Source organism: Rattus rattus, chromosome 1 (assembly GCF_011064425.1).
Source record: "Rattus rattus isolate New Zealand chromosome 1, Rrattus_CSIRO_v1, whole genome shotgun sequence".
NCBI lineage: Eukaryota > Metazoa > Chordata > Mammalia > Rodentia > Muridae > Rattus > Rattus rattus.
In genome coordinates, this window is record NC_046154.1 from 59148848 (window position 1) to 59176694 (window position 27847).

The 27847-nt window shown below is 40.2% G+C and overlaps 2 protein-coding genes across 2 annotated transcripts; both read right to left on the minus strand.

Moving 5' to 3' along the window:
* The window catches only part of LOC116900171 (cytochrome P450 2J3), a 326660-nt gene that overhangs the window by 257931 nt on the left and 40882 nt on the right, over positions 1-27847 (minus strand).
* Positions 136-27190, minus strand: LOC116900153 (cytochrome P450 2J6). 2 transcript variants are annotated; one of them, XM_032901923.1, is made up of 9 exons: positions 26607-27187; positions 18083-18245; positions 15510-15659; positions 14961-15121; positions 10694-10870; positions 8456-8594; positions 5631-5818; positions 3465-3603; positions 136-658 (listed from the first exon to the last, which is right to left on the minus strand). In XM_032901923.1, exons 1-9 carry the CDS (start codon positions 26814-26816, stop codon positions 480-482), a joined length of 1506 nt encoding a protein of 501 aa, XP_032757814.1. In that variant the 5' UTR covers positions 26817-27187; the 3' UTR covers positions 136-479. The 2 variants fall into 2 exon arrangements, with proteins under 2 accessions (XP_032757814.1, XP_032757817.1); XM_032901926.1 differs by lacking the exon at positions 3465-3603 and having other exon boundaries at positions 551-658; positions 26607-27190.

Below are 27847 nucleotides of genomic sequence, written 5' to 3' on the forward strand. Positions count from 1 at the left end.
GTTTCTGTGGATGCAATCAGAGCTCAGTTCTGATTCTTATTCTCTCCATGCACTGCTGTAGGCCAACATATCAATGTTCCAGATACAAGTGTATGAAAGGTGGAAGGAGGCAAGCTGATGATACACCAATCAAGATACGATTCATGATGAACTTAGAAAGTTTACTTTTAAAATAATAATTATAGTTTTAATTTTGTTTAATTCATTTTCAATTCACTAATCCACCTTGTTTATAGGAAGAATCACCATTGTCCTCCTAACTTTTAGATGCAAAGGCACGCCATGAGCTCATAAATGATGTGCCCACCACCAAATCAAGAGGCCATCATTCTAGGAGTTTGCTTCAATTTTCTAAGTCAAATTTCTTCAATATTGCTTGAATCACATTCATTCTGTGACACCTTCTCCTCTCACGTGAGCAAGCCCAGATGCTTCAGGGCATACACCACATCTTCCTTTTCCTCTTTGCTTCTCCAGCATCATTCTCTAGGGACAGCACAGATGCGGTGCGTGACTGGAGAAAGTGTGAGGCCATTTCTGAACTTCAGGCTCAGCTTCTCATTGGTTGGGGGCTTGAAGGTAAAGTTTTGCATAAGAGAAGTGAAGAAAATGAACAGTTCAGACCTGGCCAGTTGTTCTCCAAGGCAAGCTCTCTTTCCTGTGGAGAAAAAACCAGATGAGTCACACTCTCAGCTGACTTTGGTCATCCAGAGACTGGTGTACCCACCATCATACCCCAACTTCTGAGCTGATCCTATGCATTTTGATGATTATGTCTCACATAATGCTTCCCAGGGGCACTGCAGCATTCTTCACATCTCTAACTCAACAATAAGCCCCTGTTTGTATGGATTTCTTTGTGTACATGTGGGCTCATTGTGTGTACACATGTGTGTACATGTGTGTAGAAGTCTGAATCTAGATATGGGTCTTGATCCCCTAATGTCACCTACTGTATGTATGCACATATGTATGTATGTATGTATGTATGTATGTATGTATGTATGTATGTATGTATGTGTGTATTTTTGAGATTGGGTCTCTGCAAAGCAGTTTGGCTATTTGGCCACTGGTTCTTCTCTTTCTGGCCATGTATCAGGAGGAGTACAGGCATATGCTGGCACGTTCAGCTTTTAGTGGAGATCCTGGGGATCAAATGAGGACATTATGCTCATAGGACTTGTAAGTGACCAGTTGAACTACCCTGTCATCTACCTTAAGTGACTTGTTATTAGCTTCCCTTTTTTTCTAAGCAATACATTCAGAGTGAATAAAAGTAATAATATAAAATCCAAAGCAAATTGGCTGTTCTAACTAAATTGAAGTTAACTGAGATTTATAGACTGATTCTGGGGAAGAGATTTTATGACCAGCCATTGTTTTCCAGGTATTTTATCTCTTCACTGACAGGGTAAATTATGCTAATAATAATAACATGTACAGTGCACTAAACAAAGCTGACCAAAAAAAGAATGAAAGGGAAATCAATGAAAAGATACCTAATTATATTCTGCTATACTCATAGATCACTGTCTCATCCAGATGTCATAGAGAGGCTTCCTCTGGCACCATATGGGATTAGGTGCAGAGACCCATAGACCAACATTATGCAGAGAGTGATAGTCTAAATTAGACATCTCAGTTGAATCCCTCAGAAATCCCAGAATCCCATGGAAGAGGAGGACAAAAGTGTGCAGAAGTCAGAGGGATGGATTACACAAGGGAAACATGTCCTACTGATTCAACTAAGTAGGAACTCACATAAGCTCACAGAGATTAAAATGGAAAACACAAGGCCTGCATGGGGGTCTGTACCAGGTTCTCTGCATATATTTTATAGGTGTTACCTTGTTGTTTTTGTGGGACTCATAACAGTGGGAATGTCATTATCTCTGACACTTCTGCCTGCTCTTAGGACTTTTATTAGATTGCTTTGTCACATTATATCTTGTTTCCTCCTTTTTGGCTATCTTCTTTTGGTGGACAACTGTGAATAGGCAAATGATTGGACTGTGGGGTGAGAGGGGAGTAACTAGGAGGTGTAGAGTGAGGAGAATCTGTGGTCAGGATGTATTATATAAAAATCTAATTTCAATAAAAAGAAAAAGAAAAGAAAATAATAGAGTAAATGAAATATTAGCTAAGATTTTGTACTATAATTCAAAACTTCTGGACAGAGTCCCCATGTCCTATCAGGTTTCCTGTTAAAGGGGATTGTGAACAGTGAGCAAAGGGAACAACATGTCCAGGTGAAAAGACAAAGAGATCAGAATCAGTCCAGCCAGACACCCCCAGTACAACCCAGCACTGAGAAACACTGGCTCTGGATCCAAATTGTCAAGAGGGAAAATTCAGGCTTCTCCTTTGCAGAACCTGGGGTCATGAGAAGTGGCACTGCCCCAGATAATCAAGCAAACTTGTTGACCTTGTGAAGTCCACTGTGGCTTCTGTGCAGCATTTAGTCACCTTCTGGAGGCAGTGTTAGGGAACACGAGCTTTGGTGTGAGAATATCTGCTGGATATCGAGTCTCAGGGGCAGCACATTTGCTGAGGTCTGTGTCCTCATCTCTGCAGGGCTCTCTCATTCCATCTTGAAAGGCTGCGGTGGCTCAAATGCTCCAATGGGCTTCTCTGCTCATTATCTAGTCTACTACCCTCATGCCTTCAGGTGTATAACTGACTACACATGTATGGAACTAAGGAACTGTAAAATTATTTGAAAATATATGTTCCAAGCATTGAAGCTACTAACTGCAATACAATAGAGCACTTTGCTACTGCTTCAACACTTGTATGACTACAAGTTTTTGTTCATAACTGGCTGACTAGAAAACACAAGTCAGAGAGAGAGAGAGAGAGAGAGAGAGAGAGAGAGAGAGAGAGAGAGAGAGAGAGAGAGAGATTCCTATATCTTCTTCCCTGATTGCCAAGTTGCACAACACAAAAATATCTAGCTAGAGTTTATAAATCATGCTTAAAATTATAAAAGACAAAAGACTTACCTGTTCAAGGAGTTCCTGGATAGGTCAGAACCCAATCCAGTTAGCAAATGCTCTTCACAATTATTGCTTCACGTTCCCATTGTGGTGAGTAGTCAGGTACTCCCTCACTTCTCCTCACCATCCCATTACAAATCTACTCCATTTCCCTGTGTAGGTGCGCCCCTTAAAAATGACTTGGGGCACTGAAAACCCTTATGAAGGTGGTACAGATCTACCTTGTTGAAGCGGAGCCAGAGTATGAGTTTCTATCCTTAGTGTTTTGGAAAACAGAATGAGGAAAGCTAGAATCCCCAACCGAGGCAAGGGTGGATGAGGATTAGGCTGGGGCTGAAGAAGTGGCAAGCCCACCGAATGCAGGATTGCAACCAAAATCAAAATAGAGCCATGTTGGGCCATATGAAGACAAGAGGAGGGAGGGGCTAAGAGGGAGCACTGAAGTCACTCCTGTTCATCAGAACTCACCCATTGAGAATGGCAGAAAAGATTCTCTCTTCTTAAACTGTCCATTCTCCAAAAAATGCTCTGGGTTGAACACATCTGGGGTGGCCCATTCTTTTGGGTCTCTGTGCAGTGCAGTTAGGTTGGTTAGAACCATGGTACCCTAGAAATAACAGTGAAGAGTCAAAGCTTGGTATAGGGAAGAGACCTGTAAGGAGGTGGGTGGTTCTCTAGCTCTCATGCACTTTGATTGAATTTCTTATCTTTAATTAAATGTAAATGGGAATTGAGACAAGTGTTTGACATTTAGATCCTTCTACCTGTCTCATTACCTTCTTCTCTGTCTAGAAATCTTTACAATGACTGTAAGTAGCTGCCATGGATTCTCCAGGCTATTGGTTTGCTCTTTAACACTGAACAAATGTCTATAGATGAAGTTTATATGGCTCTAGGTAAACACATTTTATCATCCAAAATAGTATTTTGTGGCAGGCAGGAATAAAAACTGTCTCAGCTACTTCCTACAGTAATGACCATGGCAGGTCTATGAAGGGAAACAGTGTGCCTTTGCTTGTCCAGGTGACTCTGTTCCCCTGTTCTTAGTCTTCAATCTGGGGGCTTCTGAATCCAGTTTCTCAGCAGGTCTTGGAAATATATCTACATATCCACCTAAATAAGACCAGTTCAGCAGGCTCCCTACTATTGTGCCAGGACTTCCCAGAGTATGAGTTTCCCTTACACTAACTCATGTTCCCTTTAGTGACTTGATTAATTGTTTTGAACTCTTTTGATTTTTTTCATATCAATTATTGGTCCCAGTGCCACCATAGTACAGGGTTGATTTCTCAGACCCAAGAACATGACTTATCCATACCACACTGTCCACCTCCCACCATTTTTGTTACCCACTCCACATTATATCTCCATCTACTTTTGTTAGCATCTGTGAAGACAGTCCCAGGGGTAATCAACTAATGGTAGTAGACCTTCCCTGACTCCGGATGTCACCAACCCACAAACTGATGGACTGGATGAAATGAAAAGGGTGAAAGTGAGAGAAAACAAAACAAAACAATACAAAACAAAGCAAACAAACAAACAACAAAAAATACCTCCCATTGACTTTTTCCTCTGCTTCCTGGCTACCATTATGTGATCTGATTGGCTCTTTCACTGACCCCCTTCCATGCTGAAGTGAAATCTTGGGAATTTTGTCACAATCAAGAAACATTTGACTTCATCATTGATGGAAAAATAAATATAATGGAAGGAATTTTAACTTTGGGGGTCACTCTGGATATAAGTGTCAGGACACCCTGTGCAAAGCTAGTAAGAGAACTGGTAGAAGTGATGTCTATGGAGTCCATAAAGATAGGTAATTTAACAGGGACTCCTGGGGAAACATCAAAGGAAAACTTTGTCATGTACAAATAATTCAAGTCCCCTGGAGGAAGTATGGGTTAACCAGAATGACCACAACAGGATTGGTTCTGGATTCCAACTCTTATGGTTTTATGATAGAGAGATTTTATGCCAACCTAATTTTCTTAAGCTTCAAATTTTCAATCTCAAAATGAGAGAATAGTTACTCTGAAAAATTGATAAGCCATTTTAAAGGGGAGAAGATTCTACAGCATAAAAATATTCTGTAGTAACTAAGGCATTACAGAATGGCTTCTCTTCTGAGATATAAATCAGTTGTATGTATATTAACACTGGAACTAAGCCTGTGGGTCACTGTTTTTGAAAAAAACAGTTTCATGATAATGGTAGTGCATGTACCTCAAATTTAATTCATATTTCAAAATTTGTATTTCAAGGACTGTAGAGAAGCATTTTCTAACCGCAGCCTGGCAACCCTGTAGTCTTGATAGCTGATGTCTGTGGTAAAGTAAGGTAGCAGAGAACTGTGGACTGTTGTGAGCCCACATTAGCATAGGAAGATGCTGAAATGCCTTTAGCAAATAAAGCCAGGCTTTGCCTAGACATATTTAACCAAAAGGTTCTTTCTCCACTATATATGCAAATATCTCTTGAGATGCATGGAGGATAATGAGTACTTTAGCAGACATAATATGCCTCTGTTGATTTAAGTGATCTTGAGGCAGGAATACATGCCATATTCAGTTTAGTCCATAGGAGAATGTAAAAAATGGACTGAGGTATCTAAAGCTGGCAGTGCATAGTTACCTTTGGCAGGTGGAATCCATTCAAAGTGGTATCCGTTGCTACTTCCCTGGGAACATTCAGGGGGATGATGTTGCCCATCCTCTGCACCTCATGGATGACAGCATTGGTATAGGGCATGGATTCTCGATCAGCCAGGCTTGCTGCCCTCTTCTGGCCAATGATTCTGTCAATCTCTGCCTGTACTTTTTCTAAAAGTAAATAGGAGTGTCTATTAATTTTTTAATTTAATGATTTCTTCTATTAATATGCAAGTTGTCTCTGAGATCTTATCAGCCTTCATTTAATTTTAGTGTCCTGGCTGTAAAGAAATATTTCCTTAACGCTTCAAAGGATTTCTTTAATTAAGAAACAAACAAACAAACAAAAAAGACCCCAAACCTCTATAACTCTCTTTGAGCCTACAACATAATTATACCTTTCCATATATCCTGAACTTAGTAGCTGTCATCAGCATTGCTAATCTCAGAGTATTCATAGTGTGGTATGAATACCTTCATTACACTAAGTGCATCATAAACAACCCAAATTTATGTTTCATAGTCCTAAAGTCAGAGAATTCTAAAGCAGGGTGCCAAGAACTCTCTCATCTGATAGCAACAATTTTCTGTCTCATAGATAGATAAGCTTTGTTTTCTCTTTCTTAGTCATCAGGGAAATGCAAATTAAAACATTCCACCTCACATCAGTCAGAAGGGCTAAGATCAGGTGACAGTAGATGCTGGCAAGAATGTGGAGAAAGAGGAACACTCCTCCATTGGTGGTGGGATTGCAAGCTGGTACAACCACTGTGGAAATCAGTCTTGTTGTATCTCAGAAAACTGGACATAGTACTACCTGAGCACCCAGTGATACTAATCCTTTGCATATACTCAAAAGATGCTCCAACGTATATCAAGGACACATGCTCCACTATGTTCCTAGCAATGTTATTTATAATAGCCAGAAGCTGGAAACAACTCAGATGTCCTTCAACAGAGGAATGGATACAGAAAATGTGGTACATCTACACAGTGGAGTACTATTCAGCTATTAAAATAATGACTTTATGGAATTCTTCAGCAAATTGATGGAACTAGAAAATATCATCCTGCATGAGGTAACCAAATCACAAAAGAACACACACAGTATGCACTCACTGGTAAAGTGTATGTTAGCCCAAAAGCTCAGAATATCCAAGATACAACTCACAGGCCATATGAAGCTCAAGAAGAAGGAAAACCAAAGTATGGATACTTCAGTCCTTCTTAGGAAGGGGAACAAAATACTCACGGGAGTTAGAGGATGGGAGAGTCTTGGGGGAAGGGAGGAGGGGGAGCAGGGAACAAGAGGGGCAGGATCAGGTATGGGAGGAGACAGGGATGATATGCAGATCATCAGGAATTTGAACAGAGATGTGTACCAGTGGGGGATGGAAAGCTGCTGGTAGCCACCAGCAAGTCCCAGATGCCAGGAAAGCAAAAGGCTCCCAGGATCCAATGGGGATAAGACTAGGTGAAATCTAACCAACAAACGGGAGGGAGAACCTGTGTAGACTATATCCAGAAGTTAGGCAAGGCTGGGGGATGGGGCCACACACTCATCTCCAAATTTTAACCCAGAATTGCTCCTGTCTAAAGGAAATACAGAGACAATGTGTAGAGGAGAGACTGCCCCACCTGGGGATCCATCCCATACATAGACACCAAACCCAGACACTATTGCAAATGCCAAGAAGTGCTTCCAGACAGGAACCTGATATAGCTGTCTCATGAGAGGCTCTGCCAGAGCCTGACCAATACAGATGTGGATGCATGCAGCCAACCATTGGGCTGAGCTTGGGGACCCCATGGAGGAGTTAGAGAAAGGACTGAAGGAGCTGAAGGGGTTTGTAGCCCCTTAGGAAGAACAACAATATCAACCAACCAGACCCCCCAGAGCTCCCAGGGACTAAACCACCAACCAAAGAATTCACATGGTGTGACCCATGGCTCCAGCCACATATGTAGCAGAGGATGGGCCTTGTTGGGCATCAATGGGAGGAGAAGCCCTTAGTATTTGAAAGTTCAATGTCCCAGTTTATGGGAATGTCCCGGGCATGTAGTGGGGGTGGGTGGGGACCACCCTCACAGAAGTAGGTGGAGTGTGGATGGGATAGGGGGTTTCTGGAGGGGAAATCTGGTATGGGGGTAACATTTGAAATGCAAATAAATAAAATATCCAATTCAAAAAATGATAGGATGGACCACTTGCCGACAGTCGGTGGAGAAAGAAACACTGTGTGCTAAGCAGAACCATGAAGGAGTATCCAGTTGTCTCTGGACGTAAAAGAAGGACAGTTATTTTTCAAGTCATCAAATTCATAGAGGAATTTGAAATGACATGGGTAGGTAATACTTGAGACAATTCTGGTAGAATGGAGAAAAATTGTGACAGAATACTGGTGGTTGAGTAAAGTTGTGTTTGGAGGCACAAATAAGGACCATATCAAGAGAGGACATAGAGTGTAGGAAAGGCACCATAGAGGCTTGGTAGATCTGAAGCTGAAAAGGCAGAAAGGTTTTACCACAGTGTATAGAGTACCAGAATAAAGTGTTTGGACAAAATGCAAAGCAAATTATGAGGGACCTACTATAAAGAGAAGAAGGAGATGAGTGAGTGCACAGTATACATGCCTGCACCATTGGGACCCATCTCAGTCCTGACAGAACATGCAGAAGGCAAGCCCATTCCCTAGTGCACATTTTCTCACAGCTATGCCACTCCACCATGATACCTCTGGCCCTGTCTAAGCCAAGGCTTCCAAATGCAGATCTTGGCTTTGTCAGGTGCCGTCAGTACATACACACCTTGCACTTCTGGGTAGAGGGCCATGTAGAGCAGAGCCCAGCGCAGTGTAGTGGATGTTGTCTCTGTTCCCGCAAAGAAGAGGTCCAGGGTGCTGCAGATGAGGTTTTCTTCATTGAAACTTGTAGTCTTCTCCGGGTACTAGAAAAGACAGTATCTAGTTAGAATAAAAATGTGATTATTTAAATCCACAGATTCTGACGCTGGGTAATAATTTTGAATGATGTTATTTGAAGTGATGTTACCTTTGACTTCCTCAGGACACAATGATCTCATGAGAATTATCATGCTCTAAATACAAGGAGATTGACGCATAGGGTCTTCTTCACCCTTGCTAATGAGTTCAGAAGGATTCATTTGAAAATATTACCTTGACCTCATTAGAAAGCACTCTTTTGCTCCAACTGCTGTAGTCTGACCAAAAGCTTCTGGTACTTGGGTGGATGAATATCAAGGCAACTATTTTCTTTGTGACTATCCTTTTAGAAATACAAACAGGACTGGATAAACCCACCCACACAAATTTGGTTTCTAGTATCGGCTAAGTCACTAAGTCACTGTATGATTTAAGATGTTCACTTCACATTTATCTGTTTCAGTTTATAAAATGAGGATAACACACACCACTTACTATGTCGTATCAACTGTATGAGATGTAACAGACACATATCAAAAACTATACAAGAGTTTTTGTTGATTTCAGAAAGACTGAGATGAATTCTCAGTATTTATTGATTAATTAATCACTTCATTAATATTTCACACCTAAAACCTTGCTGGTTATACAAAATTTCATTTTGTATATAATTCCTTCTTTTCTATCTTCCTCTAGAAGCATCATTGTTTACAATGCTTATAATTTTGATGGACTCACACTTGTGCTACATATAGTGAATAATTTGCCTCATCTTTTGGGAACAAAATGTTGCTTCTATTGAAACTGTATCAGGGAGATGAATTATGATAGAACAAGGAAAGAAATTTGCTATTATGCCCTGGGTAGAAAAGGAATTTATAATGTAATGAATCAAATCTCATAGCACAGATTCACTGATGTGTATTTTGCTAGAAGCCTATTTTGGTCAGAACATTAAAATTATTGTTATAGTTTGAATCTAAAATAATCCCTACAGACTCAAGTTTTGAATACTTTGTTCCCAGCTGCTGAGACTGGTTGGGGATAGTCTGGAGCACTAGCAGGTGGTATCCATCTGGAGGAAATCAGTCAGCAGAAATGGGATTCCTGTGGTTGTGTCAAAGTCCTGGGTCCTGGCAAGTTTCTGATTCTTAGTCTACCATGACATAAACAGACTCCACCACATCCTTTACCCATAATTTTCCTTCATGTTGAACCCCTTGAAAATATCAGCCAAAAGCAAATCTTCAAACTCTTCAATTGTTTCTGCAAGTTATTGCCACAAGATGCAGAAGAACAAATAAACCCGACTAGCTGCATTCTCTTTGCTTGTGTATGACTGGATGGTGTTTATAACCACACAATCATGAGAAGGAAGATGCCCCACATATACTTTAAAACTAAACTCTAGAATTTAGCTGAATTTTGCCTGTGTGCTGCAATATGGTTGAGATGGGTTAGTAGTTGACTTTATATTGATTTATCCAAAAACAAAGCTCTGAAGTTTAATTACTAATTTCTCTTTGTATATATTTCTCTCATGTATGAGTAAAAGGCAAAGAAGAGCATGACAGGAAATTATCTGCATTTACAGTCAGGACACTGTATTTCTAACACCCCTGGTTTAATATTACTGCTACTTTCACTTATATGGTTTACATGAAGCATTGATCTACAGTGATTTTCATATCTTCATTTTTTAGAACCTTCACATGCTATTTGACGAGCTAAAATACACTTTGTAGATTTGATTAACTGGAGAGAGAACAATTACTCTAAACTAACCTTAAAGAAGGGGTTAGAGGGTCAAAAGCAAACAGATCAAAGAAAAAGAGATACTACAGTTTGGGATTTGAGGACAGAAGTAGAAACCAAAACACAAGATATATGTGTTCTGTAGAACCTTGGAGAAGCAGCATCATAGAGTTTTCATTGCTTTTCAATGAACCTTGTGTGGTCCATAGGATTTAAAGTCCTATGAACTGAAGGAGAATAAATCTGTGCCAAGTCAAACCTTAAGTGTGTGGTAGGTTGATGCAGGATTGACTGAAACTATTAAATGTATAATTGTCTCCAAGAAAAGACACAGAAGCATCTTCCCCACCTTTGTCATTTCCTTGAGGAAAGCATCAATGAAGTCTCTTGGCTCCTCAGGGTTCCAGTCTTTCCGGTGATCATCGATCATAGAAGAGACAAACAATTTCAGTTTTTCCCAGTTTCTGAAAACTGTTTGATGTGATCCAGGAATATACTTCATTATCCATGGGAAAATATTATAGAGCTGATTGGGAAAAATAAGATAGTCAGGGAGACAACTTGGTGGCATCTTGCAGTGTTTCAATATACAGTCTTGTCTTTCTCCATGTTTCTTTCTGTGGAATTGTGGGGCCAGATTTTGTTTTCCCTGTCCTCTACCTCAAAAATATTTTAACTCTGCCATGCAAAATATATTGAACCTCTGAACACTTCTTAACCCCAACTGCCTGTTACATGTGATAAAACGCCACCTATCTGTCTGGACATTGGGACAACACTTTTATTTATTATACTATTAATGCATTATAATTTATTTTGCATATAGTTCCTAGAACAACATTTATCATTGTAATCGCATGCTTGACTCTGTGACTTTCTATATTCAAAGACTGTCCCTAGACTCAGAATTGGACACAGTCTTTGGCATTTTTACATCCTACAGAACTGAAAACCCCCAAATCTTTATCATTTCTCTAGATAGTCCAACGACAGCAGTCTTGAGAGCACATTGAAGGTTCTGGCTGATACTATTCATTGTACCTTAAAAGTTTTCCTAAATTCTTTTTAACCATGATGCTCACTTCATAAAGGCATTTGTCAAGTCTCCTTGGAGATAGTTTACCTGATTATCTTTAAAGTGATAAGCATCATCTCTCCCCCCTAGTTCTTTGAAATGACTTATTTCCCATATGGGAAATTACCAACAGCAAGTATTGTACAGGTAATTATACATTCTGTTACCAGTACTGTGCTTAAATCCCATATCATAAGACTCCAATCTTTACAAAAGTAAATGGTGAATGAGGTTTCAATAAAATTTGTAATAAACAGATATAAAACAATATAAATCAACAAGATTTAAAATAAGACATACATGGGAGTGATTTCTACTTCTCTGGCCTCTAATAATAATGAGGTGTAATTGGCATAAGAGCAAACTAATGATGTTAATATTATTACAAAGTAGTATTGATAATACACAATGTGCTAAGAAGTCTTCCTGTATCTGAGCAGCGAATGACATGGGACATACAAAGAATTTCCACAGAGGTCTGGTGGACTACTCTCTAAATTTGCTTGCACAACTCTGTACCAATTTAAAGACACAATATTGCCTTGTTTTCTATGTAGAAGAACATTGTGAAAAGTAATGGACTTTTGCAGCTATCTATTAAAATGACTAATGTAATTATCTTTCCAAGAACATTTACTAGCAATTTATGACACCACACTTTGTTCCCTTTTAAGATTTTTTTTTACCCTAATACACACTTAGAAGTTGACTGGGCACTCTCTCTGATCTCCACTGACTTCTTAGCCTCTGCTCACCAGGAGGAGAAAATCATGGAGCTACCGGACTTGGAGCTACCATGAGTAAGAGGTATAACTAGAGAGTATAGACACTAAGGGCAACTGAGCTTGTTTCTGCTTGTTTCTGCTCCATTTCATACGTATAAGTCATGCTCGCCATTTCCTTAATTTTCAGTGAGGGCATCCCTGCACTTGAGAAAACAGGGCTTGTGCGGATACTACAAATGAGAATTAATCCCGTCTTGTGTGCATCATTGAGAATTCGATGTATAGATACAAGTTCTTAAAAAGAAAATGAACTTCTAAAGGTCCAGTATCTGCACTTCCGAATCATTCTCTCTGGAACCGTGTGTGGTAAAGCTGTATGTATAAACCCTGTATGGTGAAGCTAAAACACCTGCACCTGTTACCTCCACACACTTCAGAAGAGATTCCTCAGTGGTAGAGAAAGGGTCTAGGCTTGCAGAGTCTTAATGTACCAGGGTGTAGGGACCCAAAGGTCCCCCACTCACTCAGAGGAGAAAAGGAAGGGGAGGGGAAGGATTATGGGAGGTGGGAAGTGAGCAGGACATAAATCAACTTAGTGAAAATATTGTTAAAGTAATAACTGAATGCATCAAAAATGCACACTGGAACACATCACTAACAAACTAAACTATGCAGAAAACTATCGGGAATGGAGCACAGTGTTGAGTTCCATTCAAATATCCATTAAGTAAAATAATGAGCATGACCACAGTGTCTAAGAGAACAGAGTCACTGATACATTGAAACCTAAATCAATGTTTGTGTGATCTCTAAGAACACATCTTAATGGTAAAGATGCCCACAAATAAAGATATAAGAAAGGAAACCAGTCTATAAAGCAAACAGAAATAGAGCAAGCTGATAGAGTTATTCTGATAAAACAAATTTCAAATCAAAACTAGTCTAAAGAGATAAAAAATAACATTATATAAAGGGAACACCAATTAATAAATCATAACTGTTGTAAATAAACATGCACACACACCTCACAGGAGGAAATACAGAGACAAAGAGTGAAGCAGGGACTGAAGAAAAGGTCATCCAGAGATTGCCACACATGGGGATCTGTTCCATATGCAGCCACCAAACCCAGTTACTATTGCTGATGCCAAGAAGTGCTTGCTGACAAGAGCCAGATATGGGTGTCTCCTGAGAGGCTCTGTCAGAGTCCTACTGATACAGATGAGGATGCTTGCAGCTAACCATTGGACTGAACAAGGTGACCCCAGTGGAGGAGTTAAAGACTGAAGGAGCTGAAGGGTTTTGCAACCCCATAGGAAGAACAATATCTACCAATTAAACCCCACCAGAGCTCCCAGGGACAAAACTACCAATCAATGAGTACACATGGAGGGTTCCATGACTCCAGCTGCATATGTAGCAGAGCATGGCATTGTCCAGCATCAATAGGAGGAAAAACCCTTGGTCCTGGGAAGGCTCATTTCCCCAATGTCGGAGAATGCCAGGACATTTAGGTGGGAGTAGGTGGGTGGGAGTGAGAGCATCCTCATAGAAGCAGAAGGAGGTGGAGAGGGGGTATAGGAGGGGGAGGGGATAACATTTTAAATGTAAATACATAAAATATTCAAGAAAAATAAAAATTTAAAAAGTGCGCGCACGCACGCATACACACAATTTTTTTCACTCTTTGTATACACATGATGGAAGAACCTAGTTCTTCAAGTTGTTGTATGACTTGTGTGCACCCCTACACATAACAATTGTATATATGTGTGTATGCACACTAAATAAAGATCACGAATGTGTTTTAAAAATCATACATATACTCACACATCCTCAAATGTGAATATAGATGGGGGACTAGGAGAAGAAAAACTAAGCTGAAAAAAATCAATCACTTGAGGCAAATTTCATCTTAGAACTGTTCTCCATGTTTACAGGCACACGTGAGTGACCAGTAAACTATGAAGAGTATTTGAGAAGCTATAAAGCTTAGAGATAGATAATAAGGCATACTTGGAGTGACATTTGAACCCCAAAATTTCTAGTATAAGAAGATTGATAAGATTATGGGTCAATGGGTATAGAAAGAGTTCATACTTCTGAAATTTTTTCTTAGATGTCCAGATGCAAATATAAAACAAATTAGTATGTCATGCAGAAACTGATATGGAGCTGTTATTCATAAACCCCAAGCGTAGTAACAATTCATTTACCTGACCATAGAGAAAACAACAATATATTCAGGAAGTGCATTGGTAGTTTCCTGATAACAAAGATCAGTGCAGTACTGGAGAGATGGCTCAATGGTTAAGAGTACTGACTGCTCTTCTAGAGGTTCTGAGTTCGATTCTCAGCATCCATGTGGTGGCTCCCAACCATCGGTAATTGGATCCAGTGCCCTTTTCTGGTGTGTCTGAAGACAGCTACAGTGTACTCATATACATTAAACAAATAAATATTTTAAAAAAATAAACAAAGATCAGTGCAAGAAGAGAACTCTTAAAACAAGGTGGGATGAGCTAGAAAGTAATTTCAGATGATGACCTTGAGAAAGGAAGAGAGAGGCATCAATCAGTAAAGAGAGCTCCAGTGAAAACTGACATTCTCTAAGTGTCCAGAATTTATATATACATGTATATAGACCAATATATGTATTAAAATTATTCAAATAAATGTTAGAAATGTTTTGTATATATCAAGTTTCTTAAAGTAACAAACCTGAAAGTCAAGAATTGGTTTTGAAATATATTTGAGACATTGTACCTTGGCTTCCAAGACCTACCTTTCACAGATACTCAAGGAAAAGTGCTTACCTGGCTTATCATTGTTGTCTCCAAATACATGACCTCATCCAGCAACCTCAGCATCTCCTGAAATCTACTGTCATGGTACTCAAAGCGCTCCCCAAAGGTGACAGAGCAAATGATATTGGAAACTGCATTGTTGATACTGAAGTGAGGGTTGAAAGGTTTTCCTGGATATGGGGAGAGGGAGAGATGAGTCCTTCAAAGTTATTCATTTATTTCTATTTCCTATAATAAATTAACTTCATATGACTGAGAAATACACATTCCAGAAGTACACACACATGAGGCTCTGGCCAGAGCATACTAAATGGGGTGTGACATGTACCAAGTACTCTGCTAATGCCTGGGAAGTCAGACTAATTATCAGACCGTACGTACAACACTAGGTCTATTGACCCGTCTGTGTGCTTAGCTGCCGAACACCTGGCCTGGGGTCACGGCTAGATGTTCATTGTTCAATCCTCGTGAAGGGCAAGAATGATCACTTAGACATTTAGTGGGAATTTGTTCAATGAATGAAAGATGCTCAGTCTCCTGTACCTGAGAATGACTCACCTTTCTCCTCTCTTATGGCTTCCACTAGGTAGTGAGCCTCCTCCTGCATGCGCTGCTCTAAGCTCTTCTTTCCTAAGCCAAAATTCCTGAGTGTCATCAGGGCAAACCTTCTTTGCTCCTTCCATGTCTGACCACTGGAGAAGATCAATCCTCAAATGAAGAGATTCAGCATTATGACATTATATAATAATGATCTAAAAGCACCTCGTGAATTATTTGTTGAACACACTTGCAATGGAAAGGAGGAGGGCCAATGAGGGCCGTTATAGCTGTCTAGACAGAATGTTAGAAAGCAAGAATTATGATGGCTAACATGTCCTGGAAATCTACAACATCACACACCGATGTTTCTATTGTGTAATCTATTTCTCTAGGAAACACTGCATGTTTATTACCACCTAGCAACAGGTCCATTCTAATTGCTGCAAAAGAAAATAAGGAATACATTGAAATTACACTTTTCAAGGGAAAAAACAGCTGTTTTCCAACCTGATGTTAAAATTCATCTCTCCTGGTTCCAGGGTAGATAGAACGTCTACAAAGTTCTGTTAGCCTTGAATAACAGGAATGAAATAAAGGATAAGATAAGACACATAAATTAAAGAGATAAGAAAAGCACTACAAGGAGTCCTGGTGTTTTAAAAAAGAAAACGAGTTTTAATAGACAATGACTCAAAATAACTCAAAAAGGTCAGAAGCACGTGTAGTCCCCCTAGAAAAGACCAGAAGGCAAGCATTCTAGTATGCTCAGCATCATTACCTATTTCCTGGAACATACAATGCCGTGCTCAAGTCTATTTGTAACTTTTGGAAAAATTATGAACATTTTAAACATAAGCCTTGGTCTCTTTTTCCCTACACATTAAGAAGTGGTCCCTTTCAGCATGCACAAATGCTCCTTCAGCAGCTCAGAGACTTGCTTCCCAAAAACTTTTCCCAGTGGCCCCTGGCATTCAGCAGCATCAGGTTTTCTTCCTAATTCTTTGCTGCAAATTTCCCACAAATTTTACTGTTTTTTCATCTTCTACCAACTCTTGAAATATTGGAGTTGTTCAAGAATAGGCCCACATCTTTCTTTGCTGCATGTTCTTATTTTAGGAAATCTCGTCATTCCTACCATTTAAATGTTCTGTTGACAATCATATAAGGTGTATATTCCAGAACCTTGCACATGACTACATGACTCTGGCAGTTACAAGCATTTAGACTCAGCACAACTGTGACAGAAACTCTTCTGTATCTCTGAGACTCCCAACAGAAGCTAGCACTACCAACTATCTTAGCATCTCTCATTGTTCCTCTTTGCATCCGCCATCCCCACAGGAGCCACTCTTCTGGCAGTTCCCCTGAGATCCTTGGTCTCTTGTCATGTATCTACATCATGTCAGGTAGTTTCTCTCTTGAAGGATTTTGGTTCATGTGTCTGTGATGCCACCATCAGGGAATAATTAACTTTCACTTCCCAACTTATTATTCAAATCCCATCTTTTCTAACCACAGTGATAATTTCATGACGCCTTCCATTTTCTAACTGAAAACCTAAATGAGCCTTAGAGTGTGCAGTGAGTGATCTTCTCTACTCAACACCACTCTTGCAACTCTTCCTGGCCATATTTATGAGTTTGTGTCCACTTAATTATGTCATTTAGATACTATGTTAGCCGCACTGGACACCTTCCCAGTTTGTCAAGGCTCTAGTCCTCCTTGTTGTTTCAGGGATATTCTGTCTCTGGTAACTGTTTTCCCATGTTACTAAATGAGTTTCTTTACGTATAGAAGTTTTACCAGAATCCCAGTAGATCTTAGAAACTACTAATGAATAACAGCTCCCCTTAACATTGTAGACATACATGTTTTAATTAGCTAATATCACCAGGGTTTTTCATTTTATGGAGTGCATGTTACATAAAGATGCAGATTTTCATCTATTATATCCCCCATTTATCACTTATGCCCAGCACTGTGCTTCTCATAGCAGAGAGCATAGTCAATGATACACTGTTAGTGGTTGATTGTCTCTGGGAATAATTATGAAATGTTAACAACTTTGGTAGGTTAATACTCTTGAAGTTCTGCTTCCAGTTTGGGAACACGTAACTTGATTTACTAATAATACTGCATACTTATACTATTTTAATCTAACACTCTCTGGAAGGCTACAGGTCCCTGTATGGTAAGACTTTAATAATGAAGTGTAAGAAACTTTCAACAAGACGAACAGCAGCAGGAAGAAGGTGACTCACATTCATTTTTCTAGGCCAGAGGGTTGGCATGGAGTAGGGGGAAATAAGAGAGCAATGTGTCTGTCTGTGGCAGGATGTGTGGTTACTTCTTACCAACACTTTTAGAGTTAGTTTTTGCAAGACATAGGTTTTCTGTCAATGCATACAGGGATGACACTGTTAAGTTTTTCAATGGATGCTTTCATTAAAGAAATGCAACCTCACACTTCCTATAAAGATGGCAATTCCAGATGGGGTTGGTTTATGGAATTGTTGGAAAAGGCACCTATAATGCACCATAAGCATTGTAACACACACTTCACGTCGCTCAATAAACTTATATAAACTTACCATTTTTATTGCTGATGCGTTCTTGCATAACACTGAGAGGGCGATTCAAAATGTTTTGTTCTATGTGAGTAAAGGTTTCTTTGATTAAGGGCAGTCCAGTTATGATCACGGATGTTATGTCACCAAGATTCAGGCTAAAAATATTCCCATATTTCTTCACAAGCTGAAAAATACATCAACAGTTACAGTTAAGTGTGTGTCTGTGTATCCAGGCTATCAGGCATATGTGAAACTAATTAGATTCATGTTGAGAGATTTCCATGAGTGATGTGTATGTGAGTGGATGCACCTTGGTTTCTGGAAGTTTTTTTTTTTTTAAGATGTTTTCCCTTCCACTGCCTTAAACTCAGCTGTAAATGAGCAATAGAATTTACTCTACATGAATTAATTAATATAACTTATGAATTGCTTATACCTACTTTGTGTCCTTAGAAGAAAGCATGAGGACATCATTTTTAAAAAGAAGGAAAAACCTCTAAATTGAAGCATTAAGAAATCTAATGAAAGGAGACCATGTTCCATATTTGACCTTACAGTGGTTGAGGAGATTGAGGAAGGTCTCCATAGACTTGATGTGGGTGCAGCTTAAATGGACTTCCTGATAGACTAAACTGGTTGTTTAATCAGAAGGAGATACCTCCTACTCATCCACGTGTGCTAGACACATGGTATGGATATGTATGTAGGATGAATGGGATGTACATGACTAAGGCAACTAACACTAATGCAATCCTGTGTATTTGTGAATATAAGAAGTGCCTTGCTTAAAGAGCTCTAGTAGGCCCAAGCATGAGAAATATTGAAGAAGGGTTTTGACCTTTTACCCCTTTTCTTCCTTGTTGCTAAAAATATGTGTAATGCTAGGACCCAAAGTCCATTCTTTACTTGGCCACTGACTCATTCCTGAAACAAAACACCAAGGTCCAACAGTCAAAATTATTTGGATAACATGTCCAATCAGGATTTACCAACTCACCCAAGTACAGTTCACCCAAGTACAGATCCCACTCCCTTTACCCTATTCCTGCAGAAACACGTGCCCTTCTTACTTCTTGCCTACTTGCTGTTGCTGCTGCAACTTTGAGATGACTACCTCCCAAACACAACAACAAACACACCCTTACCCCTCTGTGCTAACAAATCCCCTTTGTGTTGAGAACTTGGTGTCTGGGTCTATTAGTTCCAAACTACAAGAGAGATAACCTCACTTATCTTGGTGTGATGGAAATGCTTCTTTTTATGTGCCACCCCCCCACAACAACCTTTAACTAATTTCAGAATTATCAATTTTCTCCTAAATCATATATATATATATATATATATATATATATATATATATATATATCCCCAACATGAACCAAATAAGCATCAATTTATCCCTAGACTAATTCATGAGGTTATAAGTGTAAGACGTAAAGGTCTCTAATGTGAAAAATCTTGTCATCCAGCGAGGCAGAGAATAAAGGACATCAGAACAGAGAAAGACTGAGGTGAATGTGTACAAGTGAGCTATAGCAACCATGGAATCCCTAGTTAATTATAATATCTACTATTGTTTGTGTATAGGAGAATGTGCCTTCTCCAAACCTTTCTGGGTATGAACAGTAGAATATAGGGTAAAGATTGGGGGAGGAGATATCTCTGAAGATTTGGAGTAATGTAAACATGAGGGTTCTACAGTTCACTAAATGAACACTTGTGATATATGCTCTATTCCAATCTCTGACCGCCATTATGGAAGAGTAAGATATCATCCCCACACCCACCCTCCTCTAAAGCTTCTATGGGGAAGAATGAGACTCACATTGTGAGAAGAAATTTGTTTAGTTTCTGGCTCCTAGCCATCCAACTGAATCTCTGAGAAGTGAATGAGCTCTGTATTCAAAGGCTCAAGAATAAAAGTACATGGTAAAATCTAGGACAAGAACCCACCAGTCCCAGACAGACTCAACCACTGAGTAGATGCTCAGTATGCTTTGTGTTTTACTTTATTTTTATAACTGTGCTACCATAGACAAAATTTCCTTCATTTTTCTAAAGAGGAAAATGAATTGTAAGTGAAGCAATGCAGGCAAGAAAAGGGCTTTTGCTAGGTGGAGGGACTCCACTAGTTGATACATAATGTTTATAGAAAAAAATGTTTTTTGGGTATCCATAAAACTTGGACTTTACTATCAGTGAAAGGGTGGGTACCAGGCACAATAGTGAGGGTGAAAGAGTTTGGAGGAGAGAGAAATATAGCTGCAGACAATGAGAGCCTCAATGAGAATGCACAACATACAAGTTTGTGAAAACTGGAATAGTGCGTGATCATTTTCAAGATCCTCCCACTTGTGTGTTTGTAAGTCAGCCCTGGGTTAACCCATCTCTGCTTTAGGTCATCCTGGGTGTTGTCAGTAGTACCAAAGTCAGTTCTTCCAGGTACCTGTGGTCCCCTGCCCTTCCTTTCCTTATCTTCATCTGCTTACTTACATTCTATCACGTCAATCACTAAGCCTTGGATCTTTGTAAACCACGTCAAAGCAAATGTAATGATTACAGATAAAGACTTAGACTCAGTACTTCCTTTGTTCTGTATTCAGAGTTCTTGCTAAGTGCATTAAGTCTTAGCACCATTTGCCTTGTCTGGTTCATAAGGCAGAGCCAACAAGTGTGTATCTTTCTTTTGGAAGATATCAGACATAGGTATGAAAAAATGGAAAGGAATTAACTTCATTGTGATCAATGTGTGGGAGATTTTATGCTGGATAAGAATTTATTGGCTAATTTTCAATATCAACAAAGAAGTTATCTAGCTTAAGTGTATCCTAAATAGCAATGTATACCACATACGTTCTGTCCTTCTACCAATGGCAGCCAGCCTCTGAGACTAGTTACTGAGGTGTCCTTTCCCCATCTCTACCAGCTCTCTGCCGATGTATGTGTCTAGTTCAACAGAAGTGGATCAGTACACTTTTATCTTGTAGTGTACCAAGTGAAGATGGGAAAATCCTGACCTGTGCAATTCTCGAATGTGTCACCTTTGTCTGTCAGTTCCTGTATGTGTATGCAATTACCCAGAAGACCTTTGGGCATGTGTCATAAGACAGCCACAACCAGTCTCACTGCACATTGAGTATATCATTTGAAGATTAAAACAAGTTGTCTTTTTATAAAGGTGCCTCTAAAGGGTAGAATAAGAGGTAAAACTGAAAATAATAGGAGCACAAACAACAATGAATTGAAATAAGAGACATAAATTTAACAAAAGAAATAAGAGACATCAAGTTTAATCCTAGAAGTAAATCTCCACATGGATTGTTGAAGAACCAAGCAGAGCTGAATAAAGAGAAAATTGAATCTAAGGATTGGTGAGAAAAACGATTCATGGATACAAATGACCCGGCTCCACTGAACTCCTTACTGAGCAACAGAAAAGGAGCACCCAGGAAGGAAAGAAAACAGCCACAGTTCCTCCTTCCATCAGTGAGAGAAGAGAAGGTCTGTTAGTCTGAATTCTTACAACTGTGTGAAATAATCTGTGTGTATCTCTGTGTGTGTGTGTGTGTGTGTGTGTGTGTGTGTGTGTGTGTGTGTGTGTGTGTGTGTGTGTGTGTATGCTCACTCGCACCAGAGGTCAACCTCAGGTTTCATTTACAAGAGCTGTCTACCTTGTTATTTTCAGTATTTCATGAGCACTAAGTAGACAAGGCTGGCTAGGTGGTGAACTTTAGATGTCTTCTCCTTTCTATGCTGGAGTTTATAAAGAGAGGCCACTATACCACACTCTTATAGATTCTGGGGACTGAACGCATTCTCACTGCTCATGGTGAGCACTTTGCCAGTAGAACTCTTGCCCTTTCCTGTGATCCTTCTGGTTATTGTACTGTTTAAATCATTTGTTTGCATCTTTTAAACATTTTAATGAGTATGTGATACTCATTTTTTCTTTTGTTATGTAGAAACTGCCTACTAATAGCGAGAACTTTAATAAACAGTGGAAATATAATTTTATTTTCATTATGAGCAAATCCGAAAATGCAGATGGACAACTATATGAAATTATTTCTGAGTGCGTAAGTGTATAAGTGTGTGGCAGAGAAGAAGTATGGGTGTTCATGGTCTGATTATTTTTTTTCTGGTTTGTAAAATTGTGTTTTTAGGTGTTTCTTTCAATATGCATGTGTCCTACATTGTTTTCTCTTGCTGTGATAAAAAAACTGACTAAAATGAGTTTGTGAAGAAAAGGTTTAATCTTACAAGTGATATTCCATCATCAAGTGAAGGAATGACATCATCTCAGTGGCTTGGTCCCTCCTATAGCAATTAGCAGACAAGAGCAAGCGCCCACCCACCGCTCTGATGGACACAACTCCTGAACTGAGGGTTTCTTTCTGCCATGAAATGGATAGGTTTCGTCAAGTTGACAAAAACTAAGCAATGCAGGATTTATTTCTTTTATGTTGAAAATTATTTTATTCAATAAATAAGCATAAAATAAATCTATGGAAATAAGGTACAAATGTTAGTAACAGTGGTTATTAGACTTTTTAGACCACAGTGTTCCTTGAAATTTCAGACTCTATAACTGATCTTCACTGTAATGCTGTGCATGTGTATTCATTTGTGCATAATTGTGTATACTCCTTTGAGGCCATTAATTCCTCTTCAGAGTAATAGTCTCGGGGGTAATCTTCTGAGATACACTGACAGTGTAGAAAAATATGCAGTGCACAGCCTGAGATGACATCTGCTGTAGTCACGTTAAAAACTGAAAGGGAGAGGAAGACATCTTAGGGGAAGTAGTGTCTCAGCCAAGTTTGAAATGATGAGGATGTGAACAAAACATATATAGTATAATGGTCGAAATGCTCATATTGTGGGCCAGGGAGTAAAGAAACATAGACTGGAGAATGAGTGTGTGGGGGAGTATAGGTGAACGGCCTTATTAGAGCACACCAGCCAAACGTCAGGGCCAGGTGATAGGGAATTCTAGTCCTTTAATTTCAAGTAGTTTACAGTTCTGTTGAGCATGTGAGTGAAAGCAGTTTAATGAATTATTAGATGAAGTAAAGGTAGAAATTTCCTGGGAAGACCAGGAGCAGGGGCAGACTCCTGGATGAAAGATATGCTAAGACACATTCATTGTGAATCAATGCTACTAGGGATTCTGTAGGCCAAGAACTTTTACCACCCAAGTCACAAGTAGGCCCCCTTCATTTCCATCAAGAAGTTTGAATGGGTTTGGGAAGGAGAGATGGCACAATGGTACTCAGACATTGAACTGAGAGACATCCGACCTATTTGTATCTCAATTCTGCTTCTTACTATATGTTTGACTTAGGAGAAAATATCAAAACACACCCATACATGGATGAAAAAAATGACTGGACTGGGAAGACTTTCCCACCCTTATTATATCACAAGCCATTGTTGTAACCCAGACACATCACTTAAGTTCTGTAGTCATATTCAGTTCTGTAGCAAAACAAACATTTAAACTGAGCCAAGAGCAGATGTTTCTGTGTACTTGCATGCCATGGCAGCATCTGACAGTCGTGGAACCAAGTCAACATTTATTTTCTTTCAACAAAACCCAGAAGAAGTATAGGCAACAAGACTAAGTCCTCTTACTATTCTGCTTCTGCGTCTTGGAGTGGAACACCATAAAGGTGAGACTTTAGCCCTACAAGAGGCTGCCATTGTAGCATTCCTGGATACAACATTGATAGTCTACTCAGGTGGCTCTCCTGCAGTAGCTTTAACTGTGATTTCACAGCTGAAATTCCATAAGGAAAATCCCCAAAGGAGTCTTGGATAAAACTCTGATTTCCATCCTGCTTTTACATTAATGGTAATATCACTTGCTCACGAAATAAATATGGGTAAATCTCTGACTACTACCCCCATTCAGTGTGATCTGACTGCTTTATGAGGACAGTATCATGTGGTCTGTGGCTCTCTTCTTTTACCCAAGGCTACATTGATTGGACTCTGATGTACTCCTGCAAGAGTAGGAAACACAAATTACGTTGCTCAAATTCACAATACAGAGGCTTGTACCCTAAATTTACAAGTGAATCCCTCCTCACAGATCCTCAGCAGACCTCCTCCATGAGCAAAGTGTGCATCCAGTGTCCAGCACAATATGACACGCTACACAAAGTGTTCACAATCCAGTCTGAAACAACTTGCCTTACCAACAACCAAAACAATCTCACCTTTAGATAAATGGCACAGATATTTAAGTTACAAGAGAGTGAAATATTTCAAAGAGGTCTTATAAAAAATAGTCAAAATGATAGAAAATTTTAAGAGAGAAATGAAAGGCACAGAGACGATCACGTAAGCAGTGTGAATAGAGACTGAAGCAGCAGGCGCAGGGCCTATGTGGGCCTCTACCAGGTCCTCTGCACAGATGCTATGGCTTTCAGGTTAGCATTTTTATAGCACTCCTAAGTGTGAGAACAAGTGGGTCTGCTCTCAGGAATTCTTTTCTCCTGATGGGTTGCTATGGCCATCTTTGCTATAATAGGTATGGCTTCATCTTATTTTATTCATCATGTCTCTTAGAAGCTATTCTTTTCCAAGTGAAAAACAGAAAAAGTGGATCTGGAGGAGAGGGGAGTGGAGAGAAGATGGAAGGAATGGAGTGAAACGTAAGATTCGGATCTATTATGAGACAGAGATCTAGTTCTAATTAAAAAAACTTAAAGACACAGAGAGGAAGCCAAGGGAAATATGAGCACAATAAGCTGCAGGGTTCTAAGTGCAGGACTGTACAGGAGAGCTCAGCAGAGAAGTAATGTGAGAATAACAATGGGCAGTGCAGGGGTGAGGGGCAGGGGCACCCTGCAAGCCCAGAGCTATGGTTAGCAGCAAGAGCCAGCACCAGAGATATTACAGCCATGCCTGTGTCCAGCTGCCTGCCAAAAATAGGAAGGAGAGTGTGTAGATGAGAAAATTCTTGAAGAATTATGGAAACTTCCTAGTCTAGCAAACCACAAGCGTGCCATGAAGAATTCAACAGTGCAAAGCTCCAAGGGAAGCAAAAACCACCAATATCATCATGAAAGCTACAATCCCTGAGAAATCTCTTGAAAGCAGAAAGGAAATAGCTTAGTACTTCTGGGGAAACCAGAAAGGCCAGAATGAAGTGGGGGGCAGGGGTTAGAAACATTAATTTCAACAGAGAGTCAACCTAGGGCCTTACAATCGGGGGAAAGGCAGTATGGGAATAGGTATGGACATTCTGAGGTGGGGCAGTCAAGAAGTTTCCTTCGGCCACAGCCTCCTCTGAAGGAATGGAGAAAAGAAATGGTTGAGGTCAGAAAGGAAACTGGAAACATGAAAGGAAAGGTCAGAAGAAAGGCAGAGCAATGGGAGGATGAGTTAGGGCCAAAGGCTATTCTGCCTTTGAGTTCAGCTGCTCGGGACACGGAAGAGCAGGTTAGTGTCTGACATGGTTCTTGGTGTGAGTGGAGACTACACCTGAGACAGCTGTAGCATAGAGGGGAGACAGGGGCGCTCTATGCTTGTAGTCACTTTGTTTCCTGTGGAAAATGGTGCTATCAAATCTCATCAGCTTCCAGTGCCTATTACAGAGCACAGAGCAGTAGCTGGAAGGATGATAAAACGGATGTGAGAAAGACTGAACAGGAATAAAAAGGCAACTACTGGAAAAGTGCCCAAGAAACACACAGGGAAGGAAAAAGAGAAAAAAAATAGGTTAAAGAAAATAAGAAAAAAACATGGCCGTGTGCTCTTAAACAACAAGAAATAATCAGAGGTAGTCAGACATCACTAGCACTGGAATGTGACAGGGATACTCAAACACAGCTGGAGTGTTCACTAAGCAGAGAAAATAACTATAGATAAAGAAAAATATTAAGTGGGAAAACGGTCATACACCAAAAAGCACTTTCAGTCTCTGGTGTATGCTATGTACTCATAACAGTCTTTCCAATACAAGGGGGAGAGCTTCCAGAACTGAGTGGGAAAACAGACTTCCAGTGGAGCTGGAGACCTTACTCCAGTGTACCTTACTCTGGAGTTGATAAAGTTAATAGGTGAACAGTCAGCAAGGACTAAAAGGACAAACAAGGATCAATAAAAGACTTGATCTTTGTAGAAAACTCCAATCAAGAGAAAAACACACTTTGTTTTCTCTGCAGGGACTTTAACAAGCTACGCTGAGGTACACCCTCCTACCCACTTCTGAAATTGAAAGGGCTTATTTATCTAGATTTTCTATCATGCTCTTACTACACCATGGCTTAAAGACTTACAATCAGATACAGGGAGTTCTCTGGCTATAACAGAATTACAATAGAAGCACTTCATACGAGGATAAGACAATCTCCAAGTATTTGAAAATTGAAAAGCATATTTCTTAAAGGAGGACGCAAGTTTTGAGTTCTGGAGAGCAGGTTGCTATCACCAGTCATTGAACCTGATCTCTGTTCTAGACTCAGTAAACCCCCTGTTTCTGTAGTTCCAGATTAGGTCAGGACAGACAAAGTCACACACCCTCGCCCCTTCCTACCGGCTGGATTGAGAGGTGGGGCTGCCCAAAGTCCAACTGGAATATGTTGCCCACGAATGGGAGACCCCAAGGCCCCGGGGGATAGTTCTTGGGGCGCCGGGTTTTGAAGTAGTCAGCCAGGAGTAGGAAGGTGAGTGCAGCCACCAGCAGAGTCCTGAGATGGAGCGCTGCCCAGATCGTGGCTACCAGAGAGCCCGCAGCGGCAAGCATGGCTAGGACTGGAGCTGGTTCTTTTGTGGAATGAAGGTCCGAGATGTGCAAGTTCCAAGTGCTAACAACAAGGGCACCCTACTAGACCGGTCCCCTCATTAGTCCCTCCCTATCCCTTCCTGTCCACTCCCCTCTGCCTCTCCTTGTTTCTCCGGGTAGCTAAGATCTCTCAGGATCTCCTTTGCCTTGCCAAAGCTTCTGAGAGTAGTTTCGGATGGGCTGGAACCGGATAGCAGGAGCACCCCTGATCACGTGCGCAGAACTCTTCGCTCCGCCCCTCAGAGGTTTTTACCCCTTCCTTCCCAAACTTCCCTCCCAGGTCCTGCTGTGCTTTGCTCTGCCTGCGGGAGCCCAGGTTGCTTCTATAGTGGCTAGGTCCCTGGCACTGGGTTCCCAGGCGAACACGCAGGAAATATGCTAAGATGGAACCAGGAAATCTCAAGGGGCCCCACCCCTAGAAAAATAATTACAGGCAACTAAGCTTACTGAGGGAGCCTCCCGTTTTTCAATACTAAGTGGCCATCCCTGAAACCATATAAGCAACAAAACAGACTCAGTAGGTTGTATTTACACACACACACACACACACACACACACACACACACTCAATTAAAGAGGGCATCAATTTGAAAGGGGGCAAGTGGGGAGACAAGGGCAGGATTGGAGGGAGGAAAGGGAAGAGGAAGGGAAGAAAGGATGGAATTATATTGTAATTAAAATGAAAAATTATAATTAGGCAGGGAGTGGTGGCACACACCTTAAACCGAGCACTCAGTAGGCAGAGGAAGGGAGATCTCTGTTAGTTCAAAGCCAACCTGGTCTACATAACGAGTTCCAGGACAGCTAGAACTACATAGGGAGACACTGTCTTAAAAAACACTGCCACCACCACCAACACCACCACTACTACCACTACCACCACCAACAACACTAATAGTAATATTAAAAGGCAGTCTAAGATAGTTTTTTTTTTTTCAGTCAGGAAGTTTTTTCCTCTTGGGACACAATTGTGGTTCTAGGGTTTGTGATTT

Bases quoted from the DNA above. Each gene is read 5' to 3' on its own strand.
- LOC116900153 (XM_032901923.1), bottom strand. From the start codon at position 26,816: ATGCTTGCCGCTGCGGGCTCTCTGGTAGCCACGATCTGGGCAGCGCTC. The intron at 15,660-18,082 runs GTAAGTTTATAT...TCTTCATTTGAG, and splicing joins ACGCATCAGCAATAAAAATG to GATTGATCTTCTCCAGTGGT. The intron at 10,871-14,960 runs GTAAGCACTTTT...TTTCCCAATCAG, and splicing joins AGACAACAATGATAAGCCAG to CTCTATAATATTTTCCCATG.